This window comes from Petaurus breviceps, unplaced genomic scaffold (genome assembly GCF_028583685.1).
Source record: "Petaurus breviceps papuanus isolate PSGF00001 unplaced genomic scaffold, PetGlider_PUasm1.0 188, whole genome shotgun sequence".
In the NCBI taxonomy this organism is placed as follows: Eukaryota; Metazoa; Chordata; class Mammalia; order Diprotodontia; family Petauridae; genus Petaurus; species Petaurus breviceps.
In genome coordinates, this window is record NW_027185804.1 from 16913757 (window position 1) to 16926194 (window position 12438).

General features: G+C 41.1%; 1 protein-coding gene across 1 annotated transcript in view; it reads right to left on the reverse strand.

Annotated features, from left to right (window-relative positions):
* LGR4 (leucine rich repeat containing G protein-coupled receptor 4) overlaps positions 1-12438 on the reverse strand; it is a 120078-nt gene that overhangs the window by 12644 nt on the left and 94996 nt on the right. The window contains exons 6-12 of the mRNA XM_069091087.1: positions 9672-9743; positions 7626-7694; positions 5853-5924; positions 5584-5655; positions 5213-5281; positions 2418-2489; positions 1-16 (exon numbers count right to left, since the gene is read on the reverse strand). The exon at positions 1-16 is cut by the window's left edge and continues 24 nt beyond it. Coding sequence (XP_068947188.1) covers positions 1-16; positions 2418-2489; positions 5213-5281; positions 5584-5655; positions 5853-5924; positions 7626-7694; positions 9672-9743 — 442 coding nt within the window. The remainder of the gene's footprint in view (positions 17-2417; positions 2490-5212; positions 5282-5583; positions 5656-5852; positions 5925-7625; positions 7695-9671; positions 9744-12438) is intronic.

Sequence of the window (12438 nt, forward strand, 5' to 3'; positions counted from 1 at the left end):
GTTGTAAGACAAGTCCCTGAAGACAGAGAAAAAAAGGTGACTGCTTTAGTCTCATTCAATGCACTGTTACAGAAAGCAGTCTACGATACCCATGATAAGGTCCCAAAGCAGCCCCTGCTATACATGAAAAACAAGGAAATTTCCAAGAATAGAGATGGTATAGACACTCGCAGTAGGCTTAACGTTTTTCACCTCTACACATGTGCAAAAGGCAACAAAAATGTTAACTATATATATGTATAAAAATCTATTATACAGACATATATTACCAAATATTAAAAAATTATAACTATACACATCATATATACCTTCAAGTACACATGTATTTAACATGTCACAAAAAATTAAATATGAAAAAAACAGGCTTTAAATTAATTCTGATTTTCAGAATATAGTCAGTCAGATTCTCCACTGTAATCTGTCCTAAGATACTCTCTGTATCAAGTACATAAAATGAGTATCATGGAACTTAGACATGCCACTGCTTCTGTTGTTATCCCAGCCTTCTAATGATGGCTAAGACACCCATCAGTCAACCAGCATTTATTAAGCACTGAGTTAAGTGACAGGGATAAACAGAAAGGCCAAAAAGAACAATCCCTGCTCTCAAGGAGCTCAGTCTAATGGGGAGTACAACATGCAACAACTGTACGCATGAGAGATTGACAGGATAAACTGAAAATGATAAAGAGAGGGGTGGCACTGGAATGACCAGGGATCCAGAGAGGCTTCTTTGTGGAAGGGGGGTTTTAGCTGGGCCTTGAAGGAAGCCAAGGAGTAGAGATGAGGAGGGAAAGAACTCGAGGTGTGTGTGTGTTGGGGGTTGGAGGGGAGCCAACAAAAGTGCATAAAGTCAGGAAATAGAAAATCTCACAGGAGGAAGTGAGGGGACTGACTGGCATCATTGGCACAGGTTTACTTGGTGACATCTGACTTTTATTTCTGTTGACTGTATTGTAGCATGTCAGCCCAAACATTTAACCCATCCTTGCACCAAGAAAGACTTCCCAAAAGGCAGCTCTGTTAAATACAAGTAAGTATGGGAGTTGGGCAGCATGACGACGAGTGAAGGAGCAGTAAATGAGAGGGTGGGCTCAGATGTGGAATGGTCTGGAATAGCCACCAAGCTCAGCTCTTGGACTTCAGGAGATTCCTTTGGCCCAAACCGTCCTTGTCTGGGTATACCTCCAGGAAGTGGGTCAAGTCAAGGCCGATTTGGTCTAAAGACCCTCCAACTTCCTAGAGCAGTTCAGACCACTTTGGGATAACCCTGATTCAGGTCTGATGTAAACTTTATCAAACCAGAACATGCCCCACCCATAGCTTCCATTTACTATTCTTAGCTCTGTCTCTGGGACCAATCAGAACATGGCTGATCTTTCTGCTATGTGACAGTCCTTCAAAGAACTGCCATGTTCTCCCAGTGGGTCTTCTCTTCTACAGCCTAAAAATCCCCAGTTCCTTCAAGTAGCCATTCAAAGGCAGAGTCTCACCATCCTGGTTCCCCTCATTTGGACCTGGACATACTCCAGCTTGTCCACGCCCTGTCTCAGGTGACCTTCCGTCTAATCTGTAGATATCTTGTGTGTCCCTAGTGATGCTGAAGCAATTTCCCTCATTAAAATGGGAGCTCTATGAAGGCAGAGACTATTTTTGCCTCTTGAATCCCCAACAGGGCATACGACACAGAGGAAATACTGCATAAATGCTTATTGACTGACTTTCTAAAATGTAGTGCAAAGAATTGTAGGATATTTGGACCAATCAGAGTAGAGTATCTCAGTCAACAGTAGGACAGAGGCCCCCAAAAGTCAATTTTTTTGTCTGAACCCTGGATTTCGCTGGTGTGGGAATTCCCAAATAAGAAAACTCCCTCTATGTAGATGGGCAACTTTCTGCAACTGATTGTCATATAGTTGCCTGGGAAACTGTGAAATGAAGTGCCTTGCTCAAAGTTGCCCAGGATGTGCCCGAGTTGGGGACAGAAGTTGTCTATATTACCTCTTTCAAGGGATATTAGGCTTCAGTAGAAGAGGTATGGTGTCTAGAACAAGGGATGTGACAGACCTGCTGTATCTTCCCTCATTAAACTAGCTTCTCTAGGCTGCCACAGTGCCTTCTTGACTCACACTGCCCGGATGTCCATCAAAACCCCAACATCTATTCATTTGAAGTCAATCCCCCAAACAGGATACCAACACATTTCAAAATCCAAACACATTATTTTCACATTATCCCCCAAACCAAACTACCTAATCTCTGCCCTCCTCTATTTGGTGGAGCCAATCAAGAAACAACATCTACCTTAAAACAACCCTTCACTAACTAAGGAAGCACATTGAGAGATGATGCAAATCCCTGGCCTTCTTTCAAATGTGCAGTGACAATGGAGGAAAGAGTAGGAGACTCCAACTTACAAAGTCTTCAGCTTCTTTCGATCTTGGCACACGTTACTGGGTATACTGCTTATCTTGGTGCCTGTCAAGGTTCTGTGGAAAAAACATTGCACTACTGAGAGCCCACACAAGTGACAGAGATCAACAGAATTTCACTCTTAGATAAAAAAGTAAACACTGTAATCTTTGCATATAGGCCCCGTCAATCGCAATACCTAAAGTCAGGGGCTGAACAAGACGAAGGGACTCTTCTTTTAGGTTTCCAAATCAACTCGTCAATGTATGTAAAACACGTCATTAACAGTGTAAAAAAAATATTCCCTCTTCAATGCAGGCAGTTAAGAAAAGTTCTTCCATCCTCTTAGACCAGGTCCTCCTTTCTTCCCTATTTGTCTTTGATACTCAGTGATTAAGACAGCAGGCTCAACATTTTGGAATCCTCTTTGCCTTCTCCAGCTCCCCTGGCCCCATCTTTGGAAAATTCCCATGTCATCACTGAAGAATTGTATATTTTGAGCTGGAATGACTTAAAGAGTCATTTAATCCAAACCCTTATTTTATGATGAGAAAACTCAAGTACAGAAAGGTGGACTAAATAAATATTTAGCCCATCACATGGTTAAGAAGAAGAAGAAGTAGGATTTGAGCCTAGGTTCTTTAATTACAGATCCACTACCTTTCCGCTACACCAGGCTCTCTCACAGATCTGTCCATTTTATACTTTAAAAGAATTTTTTTCCCATTTATCCTCTCCTTCCTATTCCTATGACTATCATTTTAATTTACACCCTTTCACTTCACAGGATTATAGATTTAGAGATGAAAGACAAATCTGAGGTGGAGCCCAACTCCTTCATTTTATAGATAAGGAAACTTTTGCCCTGAGAAATTAAGTGACTTGTCCAGCCTCACACAGTAACTGTCTTCCTGACCAAATAAGAGACAGAGGGCAGTAGTAAGAAGAGAAAGGGTTCACCATGAGCCTACAATAGGAATAACTTCCCATAAACAGTTAGGGGAGGGAAAAAGATAAATTCTAGGTCAAAATATGTTATGAGAAGATTTCAGGGAGCTAAGACTTGAAAATGGAAAAAATATGGAAAGGCAGAGGTTGGAAGAATGGAGGTGGGGTAGAGAGTATATTCCTGGCTGAAGGAACTCTACACAAATGAGTGTAGTATGTGGGAAGAATAGTGATTAAAACTAGTCTACTTCTAGAGAAGGGTTTTCTGAAGGAGAACAGTAGGAATTCTGGAGCCATGCTGTAGTAGGTCTCCAATGCCAGGCTAAGGAATATGGGTTTTACCCCACTGTAGAGGGGAATTGCTAACGTCTTTCTGGCAATAGTGACCCAATGAAAGTTTTTGAAAGATTAATTTGGTGGCTGTGAGATAAATGGACCAAAGTAGGGAGAGGCAACTGCAGAATCCCAGAGTTGGACCTCAGATAGAACTTAGTCCAAACTGTAGGTGAACATCAACCACACCCCTAACGAAGGTCTTCCAACCTCTACTTGAAAGCCTCCCAGTAATGAAGAATTTCCTGAACAGCCCATTCCACTTTGAGCCAATGTGAATTATTAGGAAATTTCTTATTATACTGAGTTGCAATCTGCCTCTCTGCCATTGGTCACCCACTGCTCATAGCTGTGGTCCCCGGGACCATGCAAAATAAATCTAATTCCTCTACCAGAACAGCCCCATCCAATACCAGAAACCAGAAATTCTCTCCCCCTCTGCCCTCAAGTCTTCTCCGGGCTGAACACAGCCGGTTCTCTCAAATATTTCTTGTACGGCCATATCTAGTCCTCTCACCTCAAATCAGTCATTCTCCTTTGGACATATTCAGGCTTGTTGCCATGTTAAATAAAATCTGATGCCCAGAACTGAACACAATTTTTTGGATGTGGTAATGACAGGAGCAGAATACAGTGAGACAACTGCCTCCCTCGGGGCTGGATACTACACTTCTACTAATATAGCCTGGGATGACACTAGGGGTTTTCTGGTTCTTATGTCACCATGCTGACTCACATGGAGCTTGTAATTCAAGCAAACCCTCAGACCTTCCTCTTCCTTTTTAAAACAAGAATCAATTTCTAGCCAAGCCTCCCTATCTTATAGTTTTGAAACTGCTTTTTAACCCTGGTGTAAAACCTTGCACTTATCCCTCTTACAGAAAACTTCATTCTCTTAGATCCAGTCCAACATTTTAATCAATCAATAAACATGTGTTGAGCGTCTACTCTTTGTCAAGCACCATCAAGATCTTTTGGATTGTCATTCTTTTGTCTTTGTATTAAGCATCCTTTCCAGTTTTGTGGGCATCTGAAAACCTGTTAATTGTTTGTTTGTTTTTTAAGCAATAGGGGTTAAGTAACTTGCTCAAGGTTACACAGCCAGTTATTTCTGGGTGTGGTGCTAAGTATCTGAGCCTGGATTCGATCCCAGGTCATCCAGACTCTGGGGCTGGTGCTCTTACTCGCTGAGCCACCTGGCTGCCCCCCTAAGCAATTGGGGTTAAGTAACTTGCTCAAGATTACACGGTCAGGTGTTTCTGGGTGGGTACTAAGTTTCTGAGCCCGGATTCGATCCCAGCTCATCCAGACTCTGGGGCCGGTGCTCTTACTCACTGTGCTACCTGGCCTTCCCCTATTAATTGTTTTAATTGGAATTTCTTTTCCTATTAGTGCACTGAATGATGTCTTCATATGATCAATGACAACTTGCAATCTGTTTCCATGCTTATTCTTATGATGCCCAAACCCCTTTTCACAACTAACCATGTACCCCCAATTTAAAAAGGTCCACACTTACAAACTCTCTAAATTGATGGTTCCAGTCAGGTTAGGAAATCCCTGTACCATGCCTGCACCCCGAATGACTCTTTAAAAAAAGGGAAGAAAAAGAAACTGAGAATTATAGAAGAATTATTATAGAAGACAATATTTTATACTTGAACTTCACAATCTATTTTATTCTCATTCTAGGTCAAATTATAGAATTACTGCTGTCCCAAGAAATACAATCAGCCCCAAATCCCTCCAACTCAGCCTGGAATGTTGATAACTTGGCTAAAAGTGGTTCATGTAAACAAATTAGCCCGATCCCACTCCAGGCATCACAGACAAAAGGAAAAGAGCACAACAAAAATAAAATCAAAACCCCTCAATTACTGTACTACTTACAAAGAATGCAACTCCGACAGATTGTGAAAGGCCGCATTCCCCACAAAAGATAAAGGGTTGTCATTTAAATGGCTGCAAAATTAGGAAGAGGTAAATGTTTGTAAAATGTTCATAAAATCATTCAGCTACTAAATCTTTCTGCATACAGATGCCAAACACCCAGAAGACTTAGCTGATATTTTCCCATTCTGTCCAGATGTCTGGCATGATCGAGGCAGCTTAGCATAATTTTACATTAAAAAAAAAAAAAAGCTTTCCAAAGTACTTACATGGTTTTTAAGAGTGGATTTCCACCAAATGCTCCATTAGGGATTACAGAAATAGAATTACTACGAAATCCCCTAAAGAAAGAGAGAAACTATATTGAAAAATCCCCTAAAGAAAGAGAGAAACTACATTGAAATTCATATTCTATTATGGAGTTATCTTTACTACCATAGAAGTATTTAAAATTCATTAAATATATATGGTAATATAATTATAAGTATATACTCCTATTCAGCTCAATATGAAAGACAAATAGTAAAATTCTGAAATAAATTCCCCAAAAGGGGAGAAGACAAGAAAATTCTAATTTTACTTCATGTTTTGGAGATGACCAATCCACTAAGAAGCATTGTGCCTAGCTCTAAAGACACAATTTAGTTTAGGATAGAGTGTCTGTCTGTCTGTCTATATATGTATGTATATGTATATTGCCCATTGATCTTAGGTTAAACTATGCCTTGAACTGAAGACACTCTTTGCCACCTCTCAGAATTTTTAACTTCCTTTAAGGCTTAGCTCAGCGGCTACTTCCTACGGGAAGGATTCCTTGGTCAATCTGCCATCCTCTCATCACAAACATAAACACGCACACACAGATACATATATATGTATACACATATATAAAGTATATATGCACACACACATACAGAGAATATATACACACAGATACACACAAACATATGTAGTATACATGCACTCAGATATATATGCACATATCATGTATTTGGTGATAAAATTAGACAAATGCATTTGTTCAAGAGAAGAAGAAAATCATTAAGTGAAGCTCTCTGTTGTAGAACCTGTTCCAGACTCAATGAGCATTGCCCTCTCAGAGCACTTTTTTGATTCAATAGATATTAGGTACCTACTACGTGCAAGTCACTTGCTGTCAACACCTGCCCCTTCTGCTTCCTCGGCTGTGTGCTGTTTTATGTCTTTGCTCATAATAATAACTATTATTACAGGGCTTTGATTCCTTTGTTTGTAACAATCACAGCAGAGAAGTGTTGCAACTATTAATATCACTATTTCATAGATGAGGGAAATGAGACTCAAAGAGATCAAGGGGACTGTGCAAGGTGACACCACTAACAGGGATTCGAGTCATGGCGGCTCCTATTCCAAGATCAGCAATCTTTCTACCCTGTGGATGACACGTCAGCCCAGCCAGCCTGGAGAGCAGGTACGCCACCTCTGGCCTCTTCATCTCCCCTGAACCCAGAATGCTGCCCAAAATATCACAGACACTCGAGAGAGATTTGTTGATGATAACAAAGGCCAAATTTATGTGCCACCTTCTAAGAGAGTCTTTTTCCTTGACAGTTGTTAATCACACACACACACACACACACACACACACACACACACACACACAGAATTAACTATGATCTTCACAAAAGAATTCCAAGTGTCCTGAGGGCAGGGGAATGGGGGAGGGTGGTGTCTCCTGCATCCCCAGTGACCAGCACAATGTCTTTCAAACAGGAGTATACACCCAAAGCTGGAAAGGGATTCAGAAGCCATCTAGAGTAGACCAACCTCTCTCATTTGACAGACCAGGAAACTGGGGCCAAAAAAAGGGAAAGTGATTTACTTGAAGTCATATAGGCAGAGTAGGTACTTAATAAATGCTTACTCTTGGACAATGATACAGCTCATTTGGTACAATTACATAACAGACACTTCAATCGTGTACCATCGGCATGTGGGAAGGCTGGGGGTGGGGCGGGAGTAATGAAAGAATGAGGCATCAAGAGAGCAAAGAAAAGACTCACAGCTCCTTCAGGCTTGGCAGTGCTTTAATGGCTTGAGGAAATTCTCCCAAATTATTATAATTCAAGTCCCTAGAAGGAATGTGAAAATGAAGATGAAACCAGATTGAACAATAATCACATCTTTGTAAGGCAGAGGTTTAAAACTCCAGGCCTGGCCTGAACCAGACTAAAATGTAATTGAGAAATGTTGAACAAAACAAATAAAAATACAATCCAACACAGAGCCTACTCAGGTGTAACTTTCTAAGTCAATAGATGCTCTCAGGCATCTATTTCTATTTGAATTTAATACCACTGCTGAAAGGAATTATACTAGTTATAACTCTATTCTAAAATATGACATCACTCAAAAAATGTCAACTATAGATAAATGTGTTATAGAAATCAAAGCTGTAAATAAGAAGTTTCATGGAATTACCAAGACTTTTATGGTAGGAATCTTTGTCACTACCCAATAATTGAGCCCCCCCAGAACCCTCCCTTGTAAAAACAAATACAATCAAGCAAAACAAATCAACCCACTGGCCATGTCTGAGAACATATTCCAGATTGTGCTCCTGCTGTCTACTTCTTTGCTTAGGAAGGTGACACCACACAAGGATTAATAGGTCTTCAGATGGGCATTTTTTTATTAAGTTAAAAAATTCCCCCACAATGATATCCTCATATTAATTTATTACACGGCAGAAAATGGCAGTAAAATTATCTCCTTAGAAATTCACTACCAAAGAAGTCCTTTATAGGTGTCTATTCTAAAATGATAAAGGAAATGCTATTTGGGGAAAGAGCAGTGATTATGAAGTTTGGAATTTTTTAAAAGTCTAAAAATTCCTAACGGATTTTATCACTGTGGGGAACTCTAGTTGTGTGAACTCCCTCCATCAACACAGACTCCAAACAGTCTCTGACTCAATAAGGAAGTCATAGAGAGATGGTTGAAGCTCACACAGAGGTCAAGTGGTTTGCCCAGGTCCCACAGCTAGTAAAGGTGGCCTCTAAAACTGGGTCTTCCTGACTCCAACGCCAGCATTTTATCTATTAGTTAATGTGGCCTCTGAACAGTATTTCCCAGAAATTGAGGACTAAGTCTAGTGAACAGAATGACTTCCATGAAATTCTATGACCGTGACCCCCTTTGCTATGGCGGCTACCACCTAAGAGTGGCCTGAATCCTGTCCCAACTTTGTTTTTCTAGCAAAGCCTAAGAAACAAGGAGCCAAAGCAGAAACTCACAGTTACTAGTCTATTCAGATCAGGCTCTTTTTTTTTTTTTGCTTCATGGAAGAGGGGAGGGCAGGGCAATTGGGGATAAGTGACTTGCCCAAGGTCACATGGTTAATTTTTGTGTTAAGTGTCTCAGGCCATATTTGAACTCAGGTCCTCCTTACTCCAGGGCCAGTGCTCTATTCACTGTACCACCTAGCCACCCCAAGATCAGGCTCTTTTAGAAAGGTATCATCTTTATAAGGAACACAACACAGTACCACTGTTGAAGGTCATAATGATAGCCTTGTCAAGCTTGCTGCCTAATTCAACAAAATCACCTTAGTTTTAACAATACTCAAGGAAACCACAGTTTTAAAGTAACAGTGCTATACCTGGGCAGCTGGATTAATAACTAAATTGGGGTTTAAGACATAAAGCTGGAACCCAGTTATAAGGAATTAATGACATGATTTTAGAATAATATTTGCAGAAATGTTGTGTATACTGTATTTCTTAAATATTCTAAATTTTTCTTTATGAAGACCTAGTTCCATTTTTCTTAGATCATGAAATTGAAAGGGCAAATAAAACCACAATTAAGAGGAAATCAACTAATTAAAATCCTAAATACCCCACCCTACCCTTGGCCCTAAAGAGAAGGGAAATTTTTTTTTCTAACCACAAATTTGAATTATTCTTGATCCTGGCCATAAGACTGACAAAACTGAAATGTCACAAAATGATGAAAAAATTAGAAAAATTATGGATTCAATACCATATATTCTTTTGCAATGGTCATACATCATGATCAATAACAGAGATTACTCAAGATGTACTTACAAGGTTTCCAAGTTGTCTAACCCATCGAAACAATGCTGGCCTAGGGTCTTAATTTTATTGTTATGAAGGTGCCTGGGGAAAAAAAGAATCAAAAACAATATATAGATATCTTTAGGCAGTAACTGTTTTAAACACTTAAAGTAGCTCCCACATAAGTTTCAGTATTAAACTAACAAGCGATTATGTTGTTGTTCAGTCATTTCAAGTGACCCTGTTTGGGGTTTTCTTGGCAGAGATATTGAGTGGTTTGTCATTTCTTTTTGAGGAAACTCTGGAGGAGGTGAAGTGACTTGCCCAGGGTCAAACAGCTAGTAAGGGCCTGAGGCCAGATTTGGACTTAGGAAGATGAGTCTTCCTGCCTCCAGGCCTGGCGCTCTGTGCACTATGGTGCCACCTGGCTGCAGGTGCTAAGTGCCAAACTAACAGGACAGATGGTGTCAAAGGCGGCAATATGTTGAGAAGGTCAAGGACTGAGAACAAACTATCAGACATGTCGATTAAGAGATCGCCGATAACTTTGCAAAGCAGCTTCCAGCTGAAGTCAGAGGACAGAGGCTTTGGAAGACCATGCGAGGAGATGAATTTGAGGGACCTTCGATAGAAGGATTGATGGACCTTGAAAGAGTTTTAAGCTGGGGTGGATATTGAAAGAGCTAGCGGGGATGGTGGGATTAACTGAAGTTTTTTGTTTGTTTTTGGCTTTTAAAAGAACGGGAGAGGAGATTTGGGTGTGTTTATAAGTGTCAGAGAATGAGTCAAAAGAAGGAGAGAGACTGAAGGTAAGAAAAAGTGGGGCTGAGAGCTAAGGCAACCTGCTGGAGAGAACAGCGATAACGGTGAGGAACAAGGCATGCTTGTGCTGGCCAGGAGAAGGGGAAGAAGGGAGAGGGAGACAGGGTAGGAGAAGACATCTGGCTGATATGTAAGATGAGGAGGAGGAGGGAAGAAGAAACCGGCAGCAAATGGCCTCAGTGGCTTTAGCGAATATGAGGCAAAGCCCTGGGTCAGCCATCTGGACTTCCTGGCCTCCTGGGCACCTTCCAAGTCAAGAGTCTGCATATTCAGTCCTCGCAATAATCCAGTAAAAGACAATTCCCCCATTTCACTGGTCAGAAAACAGGCTCAGAGAAATAACATCCCCTTCTCCAACCCATCTTCCACATGTAATCTGCCTGAGGCACAGGTCTGACTGCCCCATTTGCCCTCAGGGGCTCCCCATGGCCTGGATAGGATAGAACAGCATCTCTTAGCTGGACACTGAAGTTTCCATACCATTAGACTCCTACCTGCTTTTTCTGCCAGCCTACTCTCCTTCACAAACTCCACATGCTAGCCAAATAAGCCTATGAGCTGTTCCCCGCACCCAACCTCTTAGCTCCTGATAAGACACAAGCTGTCTGCCGGGCCTGTGATGCTTTCCTCCTCATTATCTTCTCTCCAAATCTTTAGCTCCCTCCTACAAGAAGCATTCTCTGAGCACCCCGATCATCCTTCTGGTCCTGCCCCCCTCATTTTTTCCTGCATTCCACTCATTTGTGGGCATGCACAGGAGAATATAAGCTCCTTGAAGGTAGCGATTTCCTCCAGCATATCTTTGTATCTCCAATGCCTTCCACATAAATATTTGTTTTATGGGATGAAATTTAACTGAGGGAGCTATCATGGGATAACAAAATGAGGGGTGGAAGGATTTGGACCCTGATTCTTGTCACTAAGCTATCTGGGTGAGCCTGAACAATCATTTGTGAGCCTCAGTGTCCTTAACTGTGAAATGAAGGGGTTGGAATACCTGACATTTAAAGGTATTGTCCAGTTCTATATCTCTGATCCTATATAAAGTCAGAGGGGAAAGGGCATTTTGGTCACTTATGTGCTTATGAGACTGGAACAGTTTCTTTGGATTCATTTTCTATTTACCTATTTAAAATAGAGGGGAAAAGCTGTTAACTGAATTTTGAATATAAACCTTTACAAAATCTTCATCATTTATTCTTGATCATTTGAAAACAGGGGAGAGGGGCAGTTTGATCTTGCAAAAGGTTTATAACAGGAGCATTTGAACAGAATTTAATTTCTATTACCTTCTGGCACAGACAGTAGAGACTTGAACCAAAACCTAGAACAAATGTACTAATTTGCTAAGCCCTAGCCCCAAATAAATCCAAACGCCATTTTGTTTTACCGAGTCCGAGCTAAAAAGAAACCCATGATCCCCATTAAAGCCCAAACCAAACATGGTTTCTATAGTATTTGGCTCAGCTTGGGTCTCTGTGCACAGTAAATCTGAATGCAGGGTCAGAAGGACTCATAATGTTATAAAATCAGCTCATGCTCCCAGTTCAGGCCCTCCTCCCCTCCCACCCGGACTTTTTGCTCTGGTCTCCTAAAATGGGCCCCTGCTTTTAACCTCTCCCCTCTCCAGTTCACGCTTCTCATGGATGTTCCAGCAATATTCTTAAAGCAGAAATGTGACCGTGTCATTCCTTGGTTCAAGAGCCTTCAGCTGACTCATTGTCACCTCAAGGATAAATTTGTCGTTCAGTTGTTTTTCAGTCATGTCTGGGGACTTCTTGGCATAGATACTGGAGTGGTTTTCCATTTCCTTATCCAGCTCATTTTATAGATGAGGAAACTGAGGCAAATAGTCAAGTGACTTGCCCAAGGTCGCACAGCTAATAAGAGTCTGCGGCCAGATTTGAACTGATGAAGAGGAGTCTTCCTGATTTCGAGCCACTGCGCCATCTAGCTTCTCCAAAAGACCTTCCTA